Here is a 24,514-nt window from a genome sequence, read left to right on the forward strand (position 1 = left end):
AGGGAAGTTTCTGGCATTAACAGAGGGTATCCTACTTACAGCCATTTCACTCCACCCAAGTGAGATAAGATAAGACACTGAGGGTTACAGAACTCAAAGGAAAGAGTTTGGTACATTTCCAGATTAAGGTCAATTACACTGCCGGCTCTAATTCCCAATAAACTAGATGTTCCACCATCACCACCTTTTCCTTTCAAGAAAGCAATGCACTACTGGACTCTCAAGGAGAAGTTTCAAAGAAGGTTGTAGGGCTCTCAAGAAGGCTGTCAACTTAGCTGGCAGAATCAGGGAGCCTGCAACTGCTCCCTTTTGCCACATCTGATACAATCAGGCTCCTCCAAACCAGGTTGAAGGTTTGAAAGAGATGCTGAGTACCAACTTAGATAAATTAAGATCTCACAAGTATAGATGTTGAGCCCTAGAATATAAGATTACATATTAACAAGAGATTCATATATATATATATATATATAGAGAGAGAGAGAGAGAGAGAGAGAGATATATTACTGAACTTAATATCACTGGTTTGTTATTTCTACCCAGACTTCACTTCTGCTTTCTTGTTTGAAAATTTGAAATTATGGTTTCTGGCTATTCAGCAAATATCTATTTCCTCCCCTCAAACAACTGTGGTTTTTCAACTTTGGTGTTTCATTTGGAATCTGAACCAAAAATACCCTAGCCCTTTTAACAGATTAAGCTATTGGGGAGGGGGCAGATTTCTTTCACAGCAGGGTGGAAAATGTCAGGCAGACTCATCCTACAGAACTGAATACTAGGAGCTTAGGTTGTGAAATTTGCAAGCACTCCCTGCCATCCTCAAAATGTACTGATTTCTTACTTTGTCAAATTCTATCAGGACTCTTTTTTTAGAACAAGGATTTGGTATTAGATTGAAATAACCAGCCCTGCAAAACACACCTTATTTTCAGAAGCCCTGAAATATCATCTCCACATCTTAAGTAACCAAACAACAGCATAGGCCCTCACTACATTTGAGACCTATTTTTTCATATCCTTACCATGGAGGCGAATTTGCATTAAGATACCACTTGCTTTTTAGGGATCTCACTACTGCACCTCAGGCTTGAAGATGGCAGTTCCTCCATGCAGAAATCATTCCTTGTAGACCTCTGTCTTTGTCCTACCTTTCTTGACTGTAAACACCTAAAGATTTTTCTGTTGTCCAACTGATTTTAGAGAATTTGCTCTTTGTTCACTTTTGGATACACAAACACTCTGAGAAATGCAACAATTTCTATCCAATAGTGTGAAAGAGCTCCCAGAATACAAAACTACTCATCTGACCTGTTGGTCAGACAATATCAGTTTTCAAACATGTCTGTTTAGATCCAGGGTGATGTGTAGATCCAGAAACAAGCCTTAATGGAAAAGGTAATATGCATAAACTATAGTGCAATATCCTATCAGTGAAATTTACACTGACTGACCAACCAACCTTTATGCTTCAGTCTGGGCCCACCTGAACTAAGCCAATAATATACTACGGATATATACCAGGAAGATAGCTCATCCAATTTCTCCCTCTTGCCAGAACAACTCTCTGTGCACTTAACCCTAATTGGGGTTTGCACGAGAGGCTGCCTGTCTCTGGTGACACAGTTGTTCTACAGGCATTTAGAAAGCTGTCACTAAAATAGGAGCATCTCAGGACAGATTGCTTCCAGTTTTAGCCAAGCACAGCAGCTTTAACACGTACAGACCAGCAATGCTGGAGGCTGGAAAGGACGACAAACACTAAAGCACTATATAGGGAAGAGTAGGGCATGAAACACATTAGTGCTAATGTAATTGCAACATAGCACCTGATTGTTAAAATAAATAACTTGAATGCTCTGAAAGCAGGTTATTATTCCCATCAACAACAAGAAGTTCTTTTAGGAATAGGTTTGGTCTCTCAACTTTGCCCTCCACAGTAGGAAAAATCCTCCCCTCAATGAAGCAATCCAGAAGAACAAAGCTTGCAGTTCTGGTAGCAAGCCATCTGAAGATCTGTTGGGTTAGACCAAATGACTCTCCAATCCAGCAAAGCTTCACAAATGGACAGCCAGATAAGCCCACCAGCAGGGGATGGAGGCAAGAGCCATCTCCCGCTTTTGTCCCTCAGCAATGGATGTCAATGGCATGTTGCCTCTGAATCAGGATCTTTCCATTCAGCTATCACACCCAGAAGCCACAAAGTGGAAAGCCACCACTAATTTGTACCCCTTAAAAGCTATCTAAGCCAACAGCCTTCACTGCACTGAGGCAATCAGATAGGTGCTGTGTGAAGAAGTACTTTCTCTGACCAGTCCTGAAATGACAGTAAGTCCGCAACTTACATGCATTTAACTTGTGTATGTTCAGCTTTAGGTGCTTGGCAATTTTTTTTAAAAAGAAAGGGGGCAGTCTAGGAAAAAAGACTTTGGCCATCCCACTCACCATTGAACCCGATGCGTTTGACTATACATAATTTTGGCCTTGGGTGTGATCCTCGCAATATAACCCCTGTGTAAGTTGCGGCTTACTGTACTCTTAATCAATTTATAGAGAGATAGAGAAAAAACCCTACTTCCATCACACCATGGATCATTATATAAAACCTCAGCTGTCTCTCAAAGACAATTAAAGGAGACCAGAGCTTGGCAAACTTCTCTCACAACTAAAAAATTCCCCAGTATGTTAGCTTTCTCTCTGACTGCAATCAGAATTAACAACTAAAGCACAAAATGCAGTTAAATTCTATAGACAACATCCATCCATGCAAGCAAACAACCAATGGGAATGCAGGAAAGTCTTTCTAAAATCTGCTGATATTCTAGAAAGAGAACAGGCCCATGTAGTGCCTTCACTAGAGCACCTCACTGATAATTCTTCAGTGGAAGCTGTATTTGATGCGGAACTTGTTCTTTGTGTAGACTGGAGCAGGCAACCCATGGACTTCACATTTTGCTGGATTACAGCTCCCATCAGCTCCAGCCAGCATGGATAATGGTCAGGGATTAAAGGAGCTGAAGCCCAACATAGACTGGAGGACCACAGGTGCTCATCCCTGACCTAGACTGATGGATTACAAGAAAAAAACCTGACTACATTCTCACCATGATATTGAAGGCTCAGAAAGAAAAGGAAAATAAACCATAGGGTTTTGGGGGCGGGCGGGCTTTAGTGGATAGGAAAATGACTACCATGCTCTACATAGCTCTCTAGTCTCTGGCCAGTACCTCCACAGCTTAGCCCCAAATCAAAATGAAGAGTAAGTTTGTGCACATGTGGTTATATAATGTCATCTGCATACTTTCTCTTGATGTGGAGGCTGATCTTGGGGACAAATTACACATTTCTCTTAAAGATCAGCAACTTCACATTTAAAAATTCTTGAGTGAGTGCCATCTGGGCCTTTTCATATCTGGTTCCTTGGACCTGATTCTTGACACCTTAGTTCCTCAGACTCACTTCCTGAGAAAGTTCAGGCACATGAATTTTCCCTGTATCTTCCACAGTGAAGATGCAAAGAATTCACTCAGCTTCAGTGCTGTCTCCTTTAGTATACCTGTCATCCAAATGTCCAACTGCCTCTCTCTCTGCTTGCTTCTAATGCATCTGAAGAACTTTTTAGTTGTTGGTCTTTATGTTTTCGGGCAGCAATGTGCTCCTCACTTTTTTCACATCCCTTACTGTCTGCCAGCCCTTTATTTGCCAAAGTTTATGTTCCTTTTGGTTCTCCTCATTTGGATAAGACTTCTATTTTTTAGATTAAAGCCTTCCTAGACTCTGCTACCATATTCTTGACCCCGGTGTTCCCTTTCCTGCTCTGCAGTATATTTCTAGCTGAGCTTCTATTTTTGCAGTTTTGAATAAACGCTAAGCATTTAAGAGAACATTGACTTTGCATTTCAACTTCCTTTTTACCAATCCCCTAATTTTGGGGAACTTTCCTCTTTTGAAGTCAAATGTGACTGTGTTGGACTTTTTTTGGCAATTGTCTACAAATAGCTAAATTTGACAGTGCCGTGGTTTCTGGTCTCCATTAGTTCTCACATCACATTGGGCACTACTTAAGATTGAGTCCAGGGTTACCTCCCCTCTGGTCAGCTCCATGACCAACTCTTCTAGGGCTCAGTCATTCAGGATACCTATAAATGTTACCTCTTTGTCATGACTAAAATGTGCATGTACCCAGTCTATGTGGAAATAATTGAAGTCACTTCCTCCTCTGGATACCTCTTTGGTATCATTCTCCATCCCAAGATCGCTTTGAACATTTTAGAAGATCCCCAGTACTAAATTATTTTGACGGCTTGGTATTGCCACCCACAGCAATTCTGTTGAGATGGGTGTCCCTTCTAAGATTTTTAGTTTGTGGGATTCTACAACCTCTTTGACATAAGCAGCAACAACTCATCCAGTATGCCCTTCCGAATGAGATTATATCCAGAGATAATTTTATTTCACTGGTTCTCTCTGTTCCGCTAGGATTCCATGATGCCCACTGTACCTTTGCTCTCCTTAAAACCAGGTGCTCCAACTCATGTATCTTGGCTCTGAGGCTTCTAGCATCAGCATATAAACACTTATATAGGGTCTTCTTCTCCAAAGGTCTTTGGCACATGAGTTTTATCCTATGGCATTTTGGCCTCTTTGGACTGCTGTCATATGCCCATGCATTTTCAATGTCTAGTTCTACCCTCCCTATTTGGATAATTAAAACATTTTCATTATAATTCCTTAGACATCATTTATCCTGAATCAAATATTCCTCAGCTGCTGCTTGCTTTTCTCTAGCAATCAGTTTAATCATTAAGACACTTCACGGTGAGCTCAAGAATCCCTAAAATGAATATTAACTGAGATTCTCCCCCTCCCCACTCAATCTTGTATATTCACATAGCAATATATTCACCTGCTGTGGGGCTGACAGAACTGCAGTGGGGCTGACAGTCTGCTTTAGTGTATATAGAGCAATAACCTTGAACTTTTGCTCCCAATCTGAACCATGAGAAATGGGAGTACCGGTAAGTCTTTATCAGTCCTTCCTTTCCAGCTGGGACAAAGAGATAGCAGTAAAGGAAAAAACTAGATGTAGATACATAAATTGTTCACAGCACTAGTTGTAATCTACCAGTATTGACACAAATAAATGAGATCATGTTGGTTTTGTTTCACCCAAGAAATCATGCTGCTGATTGCACATTAAAGAAGAGCAGATAGTGGCTCAGTTTGTAAGCCCAAAACAAAATAAAGCTGGTCCAGAAGTTTGTTTGCCTACCTAAACTGTGCCCATTCTTTGTGTAGAAGCAGGTATTGTTGATGAGGTTTACACAGCAGCCAATCACATCTCCAGTAGTGAATGTGGGGCCATAAGGCTGTCCTGTCCCTGAAGAGCAGAAGGAGTGTCCATCATCACCATGGTAGCCATAGGAATGTTTATCCCAACCTAGAGAAGACAACATCAGACGGCATGTTTAAACGATGGCTGAGCCTGACAATAGGAACAAAAAGTACCATATTATAGGATACATAAACAGGGAAGAGGCAGAGATATATCCTCATACAAAGCAGGAGTAAAGAGACATGTAGTTAACATTTGAGAGCATTAATGAAAAGAAGAGTTACTAAAATACAAGGTGGTAACTTCTGAGCTCTCATATATCAGACACAAATAAGCTCTGGAGGAGAAGTCAGAAAAATGGTGACTGGTAACCCTTACACCATCAAGCTATTCAGCACTCTGTAGCAGAAATCCAATTCTGATGAGCAGACTGATTTGAGTGTCTCAGTTCTGATGGATGTAACCAGTGTTTGAAATTACGTGCTGTACTGCACACAGAGCTGACTCAGTGCTGATACAACTAGACTATCGGGTTTTTATTTTCAACATTAATGTACTAATAACAATCAAAATTCATTCCATCTTGTTCAGTTTGTTTCTCTGCACAGTTTGGATAATAAACACATACACACACACGTACGTACGTATGTGCATGGTTTGTGTGTGTATACATACACATACACTCTCACCCACTCCTCCATTCATTCTTAAGAGCAAATTACTATTAATTTTGCTTTCCTACACAACGGATTATCGTGACTTTTTGTGGGACTGCTAACTTGTTCCCATGTACATTTCCAAGTGGTCTTCCTTTTCCTCTTAACCTATAGACTTGTTGGCAGCACACACTTTCTGCTATATCTTGAGTGCATTTTCTTCCCTTTAGCAAAGGATGCTGTAACTGTTGAGGACAGCAGACTAGGCACATATGCTGTGCCTGAGAGATAAGAGAACCCAGGCAGCACCAAATGTCCTCAAATGACCCTGTCTTAGGTAAGTATGCCCAACTGTTGGCAGAGAGAACAGACGGGAGCTCATCTACAAGCCTCAAGACTCTTCTGCTGAATTACAGGGGTTCTACATTATTCATTCGAGCTGTCCCTGCTCCCGCTACTGTCCATAGTTGTAATTCATGGCTTAACTGATTCTTCTGATTTTGATCCAGAGCCCATAAGAAATGAGACATGTAGTACACTCCTGAAAGTCAATAAGGCAGCTGGATTTCCAGGGATAAGGTTCGAAATGGCTGTACAATCCACTGTGACAAATCTGAAGGTGACGTGGAAGCAGCAGCTACTGCTGAATGTGTGGCTAGCCTCTTAAGTGGAAGCATAGAGGGCCCATATAATTCCAGTTCTAAAAGAACTGTGCTGGTTGCCAGCATACTTCCCAGTCTGATTTCAAGGTGTCAGTAATGGTTCCAGAAATTTCCAATATCTTATTTAGAAACTTACCCCAATAACTGCAAATTTCAGCCACTGAGAATTCTACTGTAATTTTGGGAAGTGGATTGTCAGTTTGTTCTCTATACGTTCGGTTGCTTCTCAAGATATCATCGCCAAATGCAGCACGAGGGGTCCTGAGGTGGGGGGGGGTCTATTCAATGTTTAGGTGCCAGGCACCATTTTGAATTGAGGGCCAAACTGTGACTATGGTATGTAACTGGGCCCTTTCTGGCATAGCTTTGCCTGCCTCTTGAGATACGCCTTTGAGCCGATGTCAACGATTGGGCTCAACAACTTATTCTGCCCCGACTGGGCTAGGTGGTTGGAGCACTTCCAGAGACCTTCCACTCCTGGAAAGCAAGTCTAAGTGCACTGGACCCACAACTGCCCATTGTGAGCACCAAACTCAGCAGAGTATGAACAACCCGGAAGAAAGCTGAGTGTTACAGCTCTCACTCAGCCATCTAATCTCTACATAGATAACACACAGACCCCCACAGAGTCAGGCAGGAGTGGAAGAAGCGAAGAGCAGTTTCCGCCCCCTCCTTTCTGAAAACATGAGATCAGGAGATTCTTGCAATGGGAGGGAGTGAAAATCATCACCAAACTAGGCCAGAAGGTTCTCAAAGTAAGGATGGCAGACTTTGTGAGCATTGGGCACCATTTTGAATCAAGATGGTGGATCAAAATATGACTTTGGCATGACTTTGCCCATTTCTTGGCATTATGTTTGGTCTTCTCTCAAGAGATCGTCACCAAATTCAGTACAATGTTTCCCAAGGTGGGGGTGGTGGGCTGCAATGATGCCAGGTACCAATTTGAATAAAGATGGTGGACCAATATATCTTTGACATGATGGGTCCAAACTCACCAATCACACTATCCATTTAAAAATCACAATTTTTTTTGTTTCTAAAAATTCCCAGGCAGTGCATACATTATATGCTGACATGGGAAAGAGCCTTCTCTGCTGTGCCGCTCCATTTATGGAATACCCTCCTCTCTGAGGTCTAATGAGCACCAACACTGGCCTTGTCTCAGCACCAATGCCTGGTTGTTTACTCAGGAATTAGGGCTTTCTTGATTGCAGTTAAGTATTTTGATCTGCTCAGTGTTCTTACGTTTTTCACTTGTCAGTTATGGTTTTGTTTGACTATTTATACAGAGATCTTTTCAATGAAATACACCCCATCCTCAGATCAACTAATACACAGGTTAGAAATAGCTAATAACTAAAGTAAACATAGATCTGAGAAAGCTGCACTAACAACAAATAAATAAACCAAGTCAAGGAGGGGTGAGGTGGGGAAAGGAAGATAAGCAATTCTTGCAGTAATGACCAGAAATACTTCTAGTAATCCAATTTACCTGCTATCTTGAGGAGAGGCATATTATGTCAAGAAAGTCTTGCATTAAAGTCTGAGTGCCAGCCCCAACTAGTATACATTTTTCTTCCTATTTTCTTGTCACATTACTGTGGAGATAGAGGGCACTTGAGAAAGCTCTATAAACTCAGTAGGTCAAGGAGGACCTACTGGTGTTGTTTCAAAGACACACTTTTGTTTACTGCCATGGAAGGACCGATCAGTGGCAACTTCCAATGCAGCACATACAAAAAGCAAACATGAGATTCTTCTTACAAAACCATTTTTACAGATCAGGGAGCAAAGATGACAACAGGCTCTTGGGAAGCACCAGGTAAAGGGCTCTGCAAGCTCCTTTGTGAATTAAAAAATTATCCATTTTTTAAAGAAGCATTTTTCTTTCCAAAAGACAGCAGCTCACCTATCCAGTTTGGCCTGCTGGGGTCAGAGAGCTAAAGCTCTATTCTGACAGGCTGAAAAGTTTCCATTGTCCTTCTTTAAACATATAGCAGTAAATAACCTACAAATAAATGAATGTGTTGAGGGCAGCTCAATGGATTAGTACTAGTGTTAAATATTGTTTGTTTTCACCCTTTTGCAAGGGTTAAGTCAGTATCCAAGTGCAATTATGGGAGTGGCACTCTTGGGTAGCAAATGGATGAACCCCAAAATCAGAAGAACATTTTGCTATTGAGTGGATATAACAGCCAGAACAGGAAGAAGCATTCCATGCTTAGTGTGAACAACATGATCAACAGTGTTCAGCACAAAGCAGGAAGAAGTCTAAGATATAAGGGTGGTGGTTCACACATAGGCCTCTCTCCTGTCAATCTCTTAACTATGGCCATGATACTGGGAGCATGCTATGGAATGCATGCTTTCTCCCCCAGCCCCCTTTACCTTAAATTTCTCAATTACTTCAAACCTTAATGTCTTAATTTCTAACAGCCTTAATTATTAGATCCCATTTTACCCAAAGTTGGTGAGTAAGCTCCAAGTCTTGACTTCAAATTCTAATTAAAAAGGAAAATGGGGTGATCCCATGGCCCCATTCTAATCTCTTAATCGCTATTGAGAAATTATGTTTGTACTGGGCTGTAGATCTTGCAGGAAAACACAGTTACCTATCAGCCTTTATCCAGAGTTGAGAACTGCATATATGCAGAGCTAGCATCTCTGTATAGGAACAGCACTAACATTACAAGGTTGTTGTTTTTTGTTCTCTTGACACATGTGTGTGGAAATGAAGCTCTGATTGAGATGAAGGGCTGACTGTAAGCCACCTTTGGTGCCTTCAGCACTATTTGATTCCAGCTGCCTGCCAAGAGCCAGGAATAAGCACCTGCATCTTGCAGGAAAGCTGAAGAATCCTCCTTGAAAGCCCATCTTTCAGCAGCTGCGGAGAAGGCCTCTTTGTTTTAATAGAAAGGCCTTGTAGTCGACAAAACTAGCTCTTGTGTAGCTTCCAGGAGATTTATGTTCAGCCACATGCTGCAGACACATTTCTCTTTCTTTTAACATAAACCACAGAGATTCCAGTCAAGGAGGCATTGAAGCATCATGTTACACAAACCACAGTCCAGTCATCATGGACTAAATATACTTTGCTACTCCACAAGCACTCATGGGCTGGCAGAGGAGTGGGATCCCACTCCCGAGAGGAAAGCTACCAAAATAACCCACTGCATGTTCAGGACAAAGAGTCCTGGCAACTCAGAGCCAAAAAAGCACGAGGATATTGCCCTATGCTCCCAGGGCAACAGATTGCCTCCTGGGTTTCTTTTGAGAAGTGAAAGCGAAGCCTCTTAGGTCCAGACTGGATTATTTGTAGTTGAATATATGTAATGCAGGGGTAGCCAGTGTGCTGCCCTCCAGATGTTAAACGCCAACTCAGATCAGCCCCAGCCAAAATGGCCAATTGTCAGGAACAAAGGGGCTGGGAGCCTAACAACATCTGGGTGGCATCATGTTGGTCACCCTGATGTAATGCATATTGTGAATTTCACACACAATACGGGGTCTCAATGCTTCCATTTCAAAAGCAGCAGGTTCTGGAGTAGTACTATACTCCATGTCACGTTGGATCTGCTGACATGAAGTTTACAACATAAACTGTAAACACCACTTTGCAATCTCATGGCCAGCATCACCAGGCGCTTGGGCACATGGCATGTAGAGCTTCCTTTTCTAAGTACTTTTTAATTAACTGCCAGACTATCCCAAACGCTGTCAACACCTTTATCTAGAATGACTCAAGAGAATATACCAAACTCCTCCACCTGAAAACAACTTCTTCCTTATTAAGTCAGAATCAAAAAGGAACAGAGTGACCTACTTCATTCTTAGAGCCACAAACTTGTAATCATCTAATTTAAGAATGATGAACAACAATCTGATGTTTGCAACAATAGTTTCTGGAGTGAACACCCATATGACAAATGAGGAGTGGAATCACCAGTATTTTCCAGGACTTCTTAGTCAGCACACCCTTCTGAAAGTGCACTTGAATTACCCAGCCACTAGGGCACTCTGGATCCTGAGCTGCTCTCATTTGCATGATAAGCACCAGGAAAGTAGACAACAGGAAACAGAACTGGATGAATGAAACTGCAGTAAAAGCTTTGGAGACAAACCAAAGAGCCAGACACGCACACCTGCAAAGCCTCCCTCACAATGGGTACAGCTGCTGCTTTACGTCAGTAACAAATGAGGTTAAGAGAGGAATGTCCTTCAACCAGGTAGTTTCTATTCTGGAAAGAAAAGAAGTGGAAGTACAAAAATAGTATGATGAAGGGTTTGAAATTGCCAACCACAGCTACCTAAAATCATTATATACTTCTGTGAATACCATCGTTTATGTAGGTAAGAAAGCACAAGGAAGAGGAAGAAAGTATCACCAGGCTTGGGGGAACCCGCAAATTTGTATAAGCACAAAAAAGTCCTAAATGGGGGGGGGGACCCAAAGATCCCAGTGCATGCTCAGTAACCACAGAATGCTGACTATCTGTTGGAGGGAAAGAAAAGGCATTGCTGAACAGGAGCTCTCTGCACTACAACGTTCTGTTTTATAATAAGTGGCACAAATGGATTCTGCGACAAAATTCAGAAACCAACAGACACCTTACCAACATACCACACTTTAGAATAAGGTTTTGCATTACATAAATTTCATTTAAAAATGAATACAGAATAAGACTTTTGCCACCCCACTAGATTCTCAATGGCTGAAATCTGCAGTTGTTGAAGTAGATTTCTGAATGAGACCTTGGAAATGTCTAGAACAAAGCATCTCAACAGAGCGGCACAAAAGCGCACACTACCAATTGCCCTGTTTTTATATTAAAAGTAATTATGAACATGCTGACTATGAAGTCCCATTAATAGAGTTCCATAAATACAGTCATGTCTTCCTGGCAACTATCTGCCCAGTCCCTGAGTGATGTGATACATCCCTCCCTCCCTTCCCTTCAAGGTTCTCTCTGCATGACAACAAGGGAGGGAGACTTATCTTACTTGGTGCTAAGAGGGAGAGAAAACCCACTCTTGCCTAACTCCTTTGGTATGTGCAAGGGTCTTGGGGAAGGGGAGGTCAGCCTCTCACTTTTGCACTGGACCTCACAGTTCCTAGGATCTAGGAAGAATCCTTCCAACTACTTCTGAGTACCTTCAAAGCACTATGGCAAAGGTTAACTTACCCGTCTATGCCAAGTCTGTTGTGTGTTCCAGAGAACTGATAAGAGTGGAGGAAGATTTGGGGAAATCATAAATAACAGCTTGCTACCAAGGTTAGCTAAAATTTGTGGCACCCGGCTATTAGTACCATAGGACCTTCCTCTCAGTAAAATTTTGAATAGAAATCTAAAATCCCTAAATTCCTTTGTCTCCAGAAAACCCTGGTGTCAAAAGGGTCCTCCCAGTTATATCTGCACCCAGCTGAAGAAGATTAAATGCTTGGAATTAGAAGTATGTAGAAATAATACAAACGTCACAAAACAGAAAAAGAAAAGCCAAACCCACTCCACCTTTCGGCAAGGGTTATCTTTTAAACACATACCTACAGAAGTTGGCAAAACTTATCTAAAGTAACACTTTGTGGAGTTTTCAGTGCATGTTAAAGTTTAAAGAGTGTTTTCTTCCACAGTAGCCTTTCCCAACTTAGTGCCTTTCATATGTTTTGGACAGCCATGCTGATAGGGGCTGATGGGTAATCTAGTCCAGAACACCTGGAAGTTGTCAGATTGGGGAAGGCTGCCCTTCCCACAGTTCCAAGCACAATGCAGTAACAACCTATTTTCACCCTTCCTGGTAATGAACTATGGAAAACTGAGGCAATATCAAATCACTAACATGGAAAGTGGTATACATTACTAGACTCGCCTGGATGCAAGTCTCACACAAGTAAGCCCCACTGAGTTCAGAACAGACATCTCTAGCATAACACAGCTAATGTCATTTAGCAGCTGTGTGTAATACAGTCAGACATGGACATAACTTAGCATGATAGTTATGAGAACCACTGTGAAATAGTGGGTAGAAAGTTGGGCTTGGATGATGAAGACCCAAATTCAAACTCCAGCTCAGCCATGAATCTCACTGAGTGACCTCATAGTGTATATTGGAAGGATAAAATGGGAATAAACTGTCCACTTGCCAACTCGGCCTGAAGTACACTGGGGCAATATTACTACCTCCTTTTGCATGACAGTCCACCAGGATTCAAACCTACTTTTGTTCTCTGTCTGGGACTGCAGATGGGCAGCTCAAGTACTTAGCTGATCACAACATACAACTCGTAGGTTGTGCTCAACTTGACAGGCCACAAATTACCACAAGCCATTTTAGATTAACGACAGTGATATTTTCAAATACATTGTCTTGTGGCCAATTCCAGCTCCAAGTAATTCTAAAAGTCCAGAGTGGCATGTGGAACAACTGTTCTCCCTTCTGAATTGTTCCTTCTGCTCTAATATAAAAAACCAGCCTAAGTATGTTCAAGATAGAGTCATCATCTCTCACAAATTTTGCAAATTAACATTCAACACCTGCTGTTTCTAGCAACCCACTGTCAAAATGTTTTTACTAGAAAAGTCTGGCCACAGGCCAGCCCTTTGGCCATATGAATGGACTCTCTATGGGAAGCTGCAGCCCAGTGCATTTCTAGTAGCCAGTTACAAAGGTGTTAAATGGCAAACACAGCCCCAAAGACCTGCATTTAGAACAAATCACATGAGCACTCTCTAATAATGTTTGCAGATCTCACCTGACACTGTCATTTCCATGTGACCTTGCAATCAAGTTTAAATACTAAAGCATGTTCCAGGACAAGTAAGAAGCTGTTATTAAAGACCGATCATTAATTAGTACCACTGCAGGATGTTGTTTTTAAAAGATGAACCATCTATCTGAAGAACAGATTCCAAAATAAACTCAAACACATGGAGATAAAAAGTTGAGCTTTGAATAAATGGCAGTCAGGAGATACCAGACAGCAAACAAAACTGGCCATCTGGCCATTTCAGGGCTTAATCCAGCTCCTAGTTTAACTCCTGATTCCAAGGATCCTACATCCCAATCCATTACCCACTTTTGACAAGCCCAGGGCTCTCTAGAGGGAAAAGCAACAGTGGGTTTTGGCAGAGCCTTGTCTGATTATGCATCTTAAACTAGAGCTAAGCAGAAAGCAGAAGCGAGGGAGTGGCACACATTTTCAACCTGTAAAGGGAGCTCCATTTTGCAGCAGTTTCCCACCACTTTGCAAAAGGATGCAGAACTGTCTACGAGCAGGAGCATGAGGGGCCAAAAGGAAAGTTAGTCGCACTGCCCAAACTCTAGCACTCCCTCACATGGGGACATGCATCTCCATCTGTGGAATTTGAAATGAGCTCTTCATTTCACTGAGAGGGAGTGTTGGCCTGTTCACTTCAGACAAGTTCAAGAACAATTGCAAAAGATGCCCCTGAAGAACTTGGTGGCGGCGCTACCGTTGCTACTCAGATCAAGACAAAGAAAAATTGTGAGTTTCAGTGTGGTGGCCATGTTAGTATGTCACAGCAACCACAGCAAAGTATCTTGTGTCATTTTAAAAACTAACATGTTTATTAGGACATAACCATTTGTGGAACAGAGTCCACTTCATCAGAAGCACAAAGTGTTATCCTGCGTTATAGGTATAAATGCACACAGTTGGAAGGGATCCGAAATACAGCAGTTCCAGCTGAGCTACAGTGCATACAAAGGGGAAAGCTTTAGTAAATCCTCTGTTGCTGTTCATAGTGGAGAACAGAGGTTAAAAAGCTTACCGGAGGTACTGTGGCTCCTGAGGGTGTTGAGTCAGTACACAGAGCCAGTGGCTCTTCCAATCTTCATCAATAAAAAGGTAAAGGTACCCCTGGCCGTACAGGCCAGTCGTGACCGACTCTAGGGTTGCACACTAATCTTGCTCAAGAGGCCATGAGCCGGCGCCGTCCAAAGACACTTCCGGGTCACGTGGCCAGCGTGACGAGCAAGCACCAGCGCTGCACACGGAAACGCCGTTTACCTTCCCGCTATAAAGCGGTACCTATTTATCTACTAGCACTTAGGGGTGCTTTCGAACTGGTAGGTGGGCAGGAGCTGGGACCGAACGACAGGAGCTCACCCCGCCGTGGGGATTCGAACCGCCGACCTTACAATCAGCAAGTCCTAGGCACTGAGGTTTTACCCACAGCGCCACCCGCGTCCCGAATCTTCATCAATACCTTTGTTATAAAATGACTGCAAACTAGGGCTGTACTCTCATCATCATCACAAGATTAGCTGGTGTTACTGAGTAACTCATGCGCAATGCAAGTCCTTCTGTGCTAATTGATATAGGAATTGAGGACTGAATATCCTAAGACTTTATTCAAACTTGTTAATGATTGCTAAAGATCACCTGAATGAGCAACCCTTACAATGCCAAGGATAAACCAAGTCCATTATAGTTAGTGTCTGCACCGGAACTATGCCACTAAATTACCACCATTTGGGGTCAAATAATATCACCAGGACTGGGAGGAACCCAGGCAGCATCTAGCCAGCTTAGCATAACAAGGGAGGCACTTCCAGAACACACATGTCAATACCTAGACTGACCCACAACACCCTAACTGGTGCCAGTCAACAAGCATGCATTAGGCATACCACACCTAAGTGAGGGACTGGGAAATGTGGGTGATGGTGGTGCGTGTCAGAAGTAGCATTTCTCAAAGGGCTGAACCCTGTTTTGAGACAATGACTTAGTGACTCCTATTCTGAACAAAAAAAGTAGCCGTGGGGACAGAATAAAATATTAAGTGATTTAAAATATGTTCGGAAGCACAGAAGAAATATATCTGCACAATGCAGAAGAGAACAGAAAGCTACAATGCCCATTTCTCCTATATGCCATACCCATCTGACAGATCAAGTGACATTCTGTGGCACAAAGGAACTATGCTGCAATCAAAGATGTACTGCAAATCAGAATCCTATTATAGAAATGGAAAGACTGATGGACAGCTAAAGGTTTGTGGAAAGAAAAGCAAGGAAGCGTAAGATTCAAGGGTGTTGGAAGAGGTTTCATAAGCTGTATGTGTTTAACAAATTTTAAGTAGTAAATTTGTAGCAAAGTTCCCTCCAAACAATGTTCTGCCTCCACAAGTAGTGGGCACATCCCCCTCTTAGAATTGTACAATTGCAGCGTAGTGGTTACTGGCACACAGGACAAGCACAAACAATTATTAACAGTGACTCACCAGGAAGTCTGTTCATGTTGACACCTTGGGCTGAGAGTCCTATCCCCATGTACCTTCAAGCAAACAAAAGTGTGTTAATACAGCAAAGAGAGAATGGCCAAGCAAAATCACACAATGCTGCTTTTCCTAACTGAAAGCACAGTTTAAGTTATCATTCAACAGAGGCTGTGATCAGATTCCTTCTGAAATCCTGCACATAATGGTACAGCTGGCCAGGGCAGTAGTTCCTCATCAAACCTTCTTGATGTGCTCAGCAAACTACCTCCCTTTGCTGGAATATCAAGAAGTATATGCTTTTAAAATATACCGTAGTCATTGGTAACACATGTAAATTAATTTTGCTAGGAGGCCTATCCCAAAGGTAAGAATTGTACATGGAGATGCCTCTTAAATGGGGCTGCATCCCACCCCCACCCCCACCCCCCAGGCAGAATTAGCATGCAGCAATCTGGGAACAGCAGCTTTGTAGAAGCACTGCATGCATGCCTCATCTCCAGCTGCACACAAGCTGCTTCCTTCTCCAGTGACTAAGCAGGGTGCATTGTCAAGCAGAGATAGGATGGTTGAATTATCTACTGCTGGCAGGAGTTCTTCCCCATCTTGGCCTCCCACAGTTCATGAAGCTTCTGATCTTTTTACATTGTAATCCTTGGCCTTACCGTTTCACACAAAAGGAAACCTAATTGGCTGGGACAAGTAAAAAGAGGTTTACACATTCAAAGAACCTGCAGTATTTAACTGCCACTGTAAAGACAGGAGAAGTTAAGGTCCTTACTCCAAAACAGACAACAGAAGTTTGGAAGAGGGTCCATGTTCAAAATTCTAAGCCTAGATTTAATAACCTGATATGCACAGACCAACTACCCATACTGGATGGAGTGGTAAGGCTGCACTGCTCACCTGACCTCCCTACGTCTGAGTCACTGCTGCATACCTGAAGGTGACAGAACCAAGGATAGCTTGCTATGAATTGTTTGCAAAGCATTATGAGGACAAAATTGCTTGCGTCCACCAGGAACTTGACTCCAGTGTTACAGCAGATGACTCTTGAGAGGTGTCCAGAGCACTGTCTAGTCCAGCTCTAATTAAGGATAAGTCCATCAGTTATTTTTTATTCATTTATTAAATTTCTATTTTTCCTCACAAAGGAGCCCTGGGCAGTAATAGGATATTGAAGCTGGAAGGAATTGATCACATGCCCCCATACCTCAGACTCTAGTCCAGTTTTTATCCAAAATCCTTAAAAGGATTTATTCATTTTATTTTTATTTAGAAGTGTTGTAAGTTGGCTCTTGACTGCAAAGCAACCCACAACATGGTACAATAAAAATAAAAAGCCACAGTATCAACTGTAATGCCATAAAACAAGGGCAAAGAGAACCTCAGCAAGGACACACACAGAACAAAACCAGTACAACCATCTCAGCACTTGGCCCAAGCATTAATAACCTGTAACCATAAAGGCCCTTGTCAGGAGACAACTCTCCACCTCTTAACAAAATCTAGTAAGATTCAACATCAGCTTTAGCTCAGCAGGGAAGACATTACATAGATGGGCACCACCACAGAGAAGGCTTTCCCAAGCTGCCACATAACTGATCTCAACTGGAGGAAATCCAACCAATGATCTTAGCATGAAGAGTGGAGACAGGCTGATGCAGAAAGAGATGCTTCTTCAAGCATTTTGCTCCCATTTTGTATAAGGTTTTATGAGTCATTGCTAGCAGTGCATTAAATTTGGGTTATCAGCATACTGGCAGCCAATGCAGCTCTTTCAAGGCCACAGCTGCATAATCTCTGTTGGCTGAACCACTCAGCAGTCTACCCACTTTTAGTTACCATATTTCAGTATTTCAAACTACATACTCTTAAAGCTGCTAACTTTTCCCTCATGTTTTCTCCTCCTTCCTACTGTGCTCATATGCTACCAAAACAACCTAGCCTCCATGCTACAGCTCTTCAGATCTTGGAGGGATTGTTTTGCCTGTCTTGCATTATTGTGAAGAAGTGCTCCTTACCACCAGAGCTGATTACAGTGGACCCTCCGGATAAGAACTTAATTCGTTCCGGGGGTCCATACGCACCCCGAAAAATCTGCATCTAGAAGCGCTGCTTCTGTGCACGCATGTGGCATGATAGAGCGCTTCTGTGCATGCGGCGAAACCCAGAAATATACACTTCAGGGTTTGCCGCGTTCACAACCCGAAAGTTACTTTACCCAAAGGTAACGTAACCCGAGGGTCCACTGTATTAATACCACTAAGTCCATTGCAAAGATTCCTACTTTTATACAGCAGAACATCTTTAGTAGAACTTATTCTTGTCAATATGGAGAGAAACTCCTCTCCCCTCAATTATTTCACTATTAATCAGTTTTCAAACAATATGATATTTTCAGGAAGAAGGGGGTTCTATTGAACTTCATCAATAACTGTTTTTCCTGTTTTTGTTGTTGTTTTTAATTTCAGGGAGATGAGTAATTGTACAGAAAAAGAAAGAAAAATCCTCTGAAATGTTTCTCTGTTATCTGTTTTCTTCCTGTGGCATTTATTTATGTTTTTAAATTGCATTTATGCTTTAAACTTGTATGTTTTGTGATTAACTACTCTGCAGGCACACAGAGGAAAAGCAAGTGCCCCATTTAAAAGTATACCAATCCTTGGTGATCTGGTTCTCAGTCTCAAATTCTTAAACATAGAAAAACTGTTCTTAAGCACCAGAAGTTATGACTTTCACAAAGTCAATGGGGAAGGCAAAGCAAAATGGCTCCCATAAGAAGATTCAGGCAACTCTACAAGTAGAAGTACTCTTTCATATCAGTCCAGATTACTGGTAGATTGCTAAAGGTCTGGGTGAAAAGTAGAAAAGCTGTTGCTCTCAAAAATTAAAATTCCCTCCAGTGGGCAGCTGGCACTGACCTCTGTTTGCTTCAGGGGGACTGGACACATTCCAACCCCATTATGAACTAGCTGGAGCATAGTTGTTTTTTTTAAGTGTATGTAACTCATATGAAAAAATCCATGTACTTTCTAAACACTGCATGCCAGGGATGAAATACTAGTTGTGACAGTCACACAGTTCATGCTGTTTATTGTATTAATAGCTCATCCCCATTCTAAAGAAGAGCCACTCTCACAGCCAAGCATAAACACCCAATTTAGCAGAAAACTATTTATGGGTACAACCAGGGTACAGTATTCCAAACCAAGCAAACAATCCAACAATACCATCATGCCATGCCATATCACTACAGCTATATATGCACATGCAGGTATGTATTATCAGGACACCACACTTGCAAGAATACTATGAGCTAGGATAACTGTTATCCATTTTGCAGATGGAATGAGGCAGAAAGACTGATATGCTCCACTGAGATGTCATGACTGAACATATATAGATTCCCATGTCCAAACACACTACCGTGTTGCAATGTCGGTGCTGTCAAATTGCAGTATTCCAGGGAAAATACAACAACAACAACTTTATTATTTATATGTCAGCCTTCCAACTGGGCTGTTACAACTACTCTGGGAAGCTCCCAACAAAATATTAAAAACATGAGATCGCTGGTCTTTGTATGACTGTACAATAATTATACAAACCTACTTACAGTACAAAGCAAATGTACAGCGCTCTTTGCATCACCATTATTTCAAACACAAAATTTCACCCAACCCAGCATCACCAGCTGAGTAGCATAAGCATCAATGCCACAGTAAACAGCACAAAAAGCACTGTGCCGTTTTTACTAACAGTTACTATGAAATCCATGGTGTTCTGTCATCAAAGATGACACATTCACCACCAGCACAGCATATACTGGCTGGTATTAGCATGGTCAAATGGAAAAGCGCAAATACTTAAAATGGATTGCCTACAGCTACAGATGCTGGATGAATTCAGCCTTTTGGAAGCCTACAGGAACAAGTTGCAGACAGTCTAATCCCTTCATCGAGAGCTCTTACTGTACTGAGCTGCCTCTGCTCCTGAGGGCTCCCCCCCATTTTTTATTATCTCTTCCTTACAATTCCTTTCAGCTACTGTTTGATGTCAATGTCCACTGGCTTTCACTTGTCATTACAGCTAGCTGGCACTTGTACTGGCATGAACCCACTGCTGTGCAAGGAATGGTCTAGGCATAATGATCCATCACTTTAAAATTGAGAAGACAGTTTTTCAGCTATAAGAAGGCTAAGATCCTTAGTGGCTCTGTTTGTTACTGAAAGAGTGCCACAAACCCTGGTACAGGAACTCCTTGTCTAAGTTAGCCCTTGGCACTATGCATTAAATCCTAACGGAAGGGTGTTTCATATCATTAGGCTACCCTGGAAATGCTTATACTGTAGTAGCTTATAGCTACCTCTGTGACAGAAATGTACTACCAGAAGAACCACAGCATGGGAGTGACTTCTCACTTTCCTGTGAAGAAAATCTGCTTCTGTTTCCAAAGGCATTCCACGTGTCTCCATTTTTAGTTATTTCTTCAGGGTCCTAATTATTCAAAACAATCTTGTCATTTAACAATTAAGAAATCAGAAGCCCCTGATTCAAGACCCAGCTCAGTCATGAACCTGCAGGGTGACCTTAGACAACCCATTACATCTCAGTTTCCCATCTGTAATCTGAGGGTCACCCAGCAAGACTACCTTACAGGGCTGCTGTAAAGCTTACTGATATAATACTCAAAACTATATCAATGTATTGTAGAAACACACTGTGCAAATAACAAGTATTATTAATTGCTACTGTCATGCTAACATCACCCCTCCTTTCATTATTCAGTTTTCACTATCTGAAATATAATGGTATACTAAAAGAACCAAAATACAAAAAAGAAAGAAAGTTCAAATTGAGTTTTTAACTCTTCCTTTTCCCAACCCACCTACCCCTTCCTTATAGAACTTTACAGATCCCTTAAGAGTTCTTCCTCCCTCCCATAGTCCTAACTCCAAGATACCCAAATCAAAATGGCAAGCTGACTAAAACAGTGAAAATGAGAAAGGATTCAGTAATATGATAAATAATATATGTAAGAAAAAAAGGTGTGTGTTTGATTCTCTGTCAGCTGCCCCAGGTAAGCAGAAGTCCTATGCACCTCCTTAACCCTGTTGAGGCCAAAAAAAAGCCTTGCGAAATACCTTCAAACATCTCCCTTTTCATATAGGCCACTTTCTCAATTACTGCAAGGGTCACAAAAAACCCAAGTGATTTATAATCTTATTCATTTGAGCTTTCGTTTCTGCAAAATCAGCCTCTTGGTAGCCAGTATCACACTTTTAAGAACTGGGCGATTTCATTCTCTCGTCATCCCCATACCATACTGGTTTGGAACTTTGGGTATTCTGTAATTAAGGACCAAACATATACAAACAAGACCTCTTTCCATAATGTCAATATCACTTTATATCCATAAAGCATATACTATAGTTCAGGGACGTCCAACTCCCAAGAGATTGTGATCTACTCACAGAATGAAAAACTGGAAGCGATCTACCTATTTTTTGGGGAGGGAGGTCGAAATTGTCGACCTTTGGGGGGGGCAGCAACAAAAATAGATAAACAATAAGTCATTCCACCAGCAGAAACTCCATCTTCCGCTCTTGAAATTGTGTGCGGTAAAGGAAAGAGGGAGGGAGGGGGCAGGCCAAATGCTCCTTTTCACCCGCGGACAAAGATGAGTCTGCGATCGACTGCAATTGACTTCTAACAACTGGGGGTCGACCTGTCGATCGCAGTCGAGCTGTTGGACATCCCTGGTATAGGTCCATTCCCACAACACAACATGTCCAACAATTGTCTGAACAGACAAGCCTAGGGTACCAAAGTGAGCCACCACCAAATGCACTCCAAATAGCATTTTTTTTGCTCATTTCACCTGAGCCTAAGATCCAAGAAGGAAGTCTTTGCTGCTGACAAAACAGCCTGCAATTGCACTGGTTATATGGGAGAAGGGTTCATACATTCCATTAATGGAATGGGCTTCATGCAGTCCCTAACAAATGCATAGTGAATGTGTGAGCTTTTCTATAGATCTCAATAGTTCTTTTTTTTTGGGGGGGGGGGAGAGACTGCTGGGTTAGATGTGGCCACAATGCTGTGGCATAACTATATGTATTACCACACTGTACTAAGCAACTGTTTACCAACCCAGTTCTTCAAGTGAACCATTTTACTTTCAATTTTTATATACATGCTCTCCTCCCATGAGGTTCAATGAGCATGAACCAGTATAATTTTGGAAGCTAGCATGGCTAGAACAAACTTGGTACAGTTTTTAAGATATACTCTAAGATTCCAGCAGCTTCAGGGTTGTCAATTCCCACCGGATCCACAATAGGCCGCATTCAGGGAATGACTGTTTCCACCACCAGGCTCAGCCTCTCTCTGACTTGACAATGCAATCAATGTTTCTGTATTGCCAAGACCAACTGGTTACAGCTGGGAAAGTGTAGAAATATCACATACCTGATATTTACTCAAGTTATCCGCAGAAGTTTGATTCTAGTCCACATGGATCTGATCACTTTGAGTCAGTTGTTGTGAACAGAATACTTCCTGATAACACCATTGATAGCAAACTATTCAATTCTCACCTGCCCTATGAACAGCATAGTAGCCCCTTTTTCTGAGCTCTAGTTAAAACAATCAACATCAAGTAACTGGATTTATGCTCAAGGTTTCAATTTAAAATTACTTTACAGGGTAATCCTCACATCCCTATAGGCCACAGACCACTTCTGTGACAATCATGGTCACTCTGGAAATTGTCTTTACCTACCAGTTAGTATCAGATACCAAATATTTACAATCATTCTGGGAACTGCATAACAAATTAAATTTGTTCCAGCCAGAAGTGTTTACTACTTAAAAGCAATGCTGAAATAAAATCTGATCCAGATTCACTCACCAAATTGTGTAAGTGAAAAGGCTGTATCCAGTTAAGTAACACTAAGAGTAGACCCATTGAAATAAGTGGATTTTAGTCATGATGAACTTAAATCCACTAATTTCCATGGATCTCCTCTGACTTAGCCAGAAATAACCCCATGTCTTTATATGTGTCTATCTACATAGATCTAGAACTGCATTCACCACTGGATAACATCTTCTGGAAACAGAATGTTGAAATAGATCCTCCCATTCAACCTCTGTTAATAGCAATTCACTCTACATTCTTTGGACTGCTGTCTCCAATCTTATGCAACAAAAAATCTTACTATCAGTACTGTGGTACCTCGGGTTACATACGCTTCAGGTTACAGACTCCGCCAACACAGAAATATTACCTTGGGTTAAGAACTTTGCTTCAGGATGAGAACAGAAATTGTGCTCCGGCGGCGCGGCAGCAGCGGGAGGCCCCATTAGCTAAAGTAGTGCTTCAGGTTAAGAACGGTTTCAGGTTGAGAACGGACCTCCGTAACGAATTAAGTACTTAACCCGAGGTACCACTGTACACTTAATGCCAGATAGATTATTTAACTAGGAAACTCCACAAGGAGCTGGGGGACAAAATATGGGGGGCAGGATGTACAAAACTTAAGAGATTTTGTCCAGCTCTTCTCTACCCCACCATTCTCCTCTCTGCATTAGGGAAGGAAGTAATAATATTCAGAGTAAATGTGATACTGAAAGCATTTTATGCTGCAGACATTAGTAAACTTTGCTCCTTGGCACAGGTAGTGTTTTCTGGTTAACTGAACAGGACCTAGCAGGCAGTAGAACCTACAAAAAAAAGTGCTTCAGAAGAATATTAAATGGCTTAGGCATTTCTCAGTCAACGCCATGCTGCTATCATTTCTAGAACCTTGTAGAGATTTTTATTTGGACTTCAATGCATCAAATTCCTCCCAACTTTAAAAAGTGTTCAGCCACTCTGTTCAGCCAATATTTCTTCCTCAGTTTCTTTTGCAGGGAAATGACTTAGCTGCTTGGTAATGCTGCTTCAGTCTTCATGAAGTAGGCAAGATGCATCCTGAACTTAAAAATAGAAATGGCGTCTCCACATGCAGACCCACACAAAATATAGCCAAAATTAATGCCTGGTAATTGCACTTTCCACAGGCCTGTAACCCAAAAGTACAAGTGGTTTTTATTTTAGTTCTCCAGTTTGAAGGATAAATAAGCATGACTAAATGGTAACAAAAATGAGTGTCTTCTGAACAAAAACAGACCATATATACCACAGGAGTTGTTTTACTGGATGTTTTTGAAGCTCTTGTGGAATGATGGCATCAAAAAAACCACCAAGGAAATTCTGTCCTAGGACACATTGCTCCACGCTCCATATTTGGTTAGCCAAGTGAAAATTAATTAATACACCCAGTTTGAACCCCAAAGAGATTGAAATTAGTTGCAGGTGAAATACTTCTCTAAGGCCTAGAAAACACACTTGGTGGTCCAGGATGAAGATATCTGCATAACTTAGTTTCCAATATTTTTGGAAAGCAGACCTCTGCTTTCCCAAGTTCATCACCAGGCCTCCCACCCTTAGCTGTATTGGAATCCCCAACTGTGCCTTTTCAACAGGACTCACAAACAAAGCAAAATCCCATATCCACCACTCTTTGGACAAAGACAGTCCAAAAGAAGCAATGAGAGTCCCATTCTTATACAAGA

General features: G+C 41.7%; 1 protein-coding gene across 6 annotated transcripts in view; it reads right to left on the bottom strand.

Annotated features, from left to right (window-relative positions):
- RANBP10 (RAN binding protein 10) overlaps positions 1-24,514 on the bottom strand; it is a 49,763-nt gene that overhangs the window by 22,096 nt on the left and 3,153 nt on the right. For all 6 annotated transcript variants that reach the window (XR_014567394.1, XR_014567395.1, XR_014567396.1 and 3 more), the window contains exons 3-4: positions 15,896-15,948; positions 5,270-5,437 (exon numbers count right to left, since the gene is read on the bottom strand). Coding sequence is in view for 2 of the 6 variants with exons in the window: in XM_083752250.1 (XP_083608376.1) it covers positions 5,270-5,437; positions 15,896-15,948 (221 nt within the window). In the remaining 4 variants the exon portion in view is untranslated. The remainder of the gene's footprint in view (positions 1-5,269; positions 5,438-15,895; positions 15,949-24,514) is intronic.

Source organism: Podarcis gaigeae, assembly GCF_964106915.1.
Source record: "Podarcis gaigeae genome assembly, chromosome: 8".
Lineage (NCBI taxonomy): Eukaryota > Metazoa > Chordata > Lepidosauria > Squamata > Lacertidae > Podarcis > Podarcis gaigeae.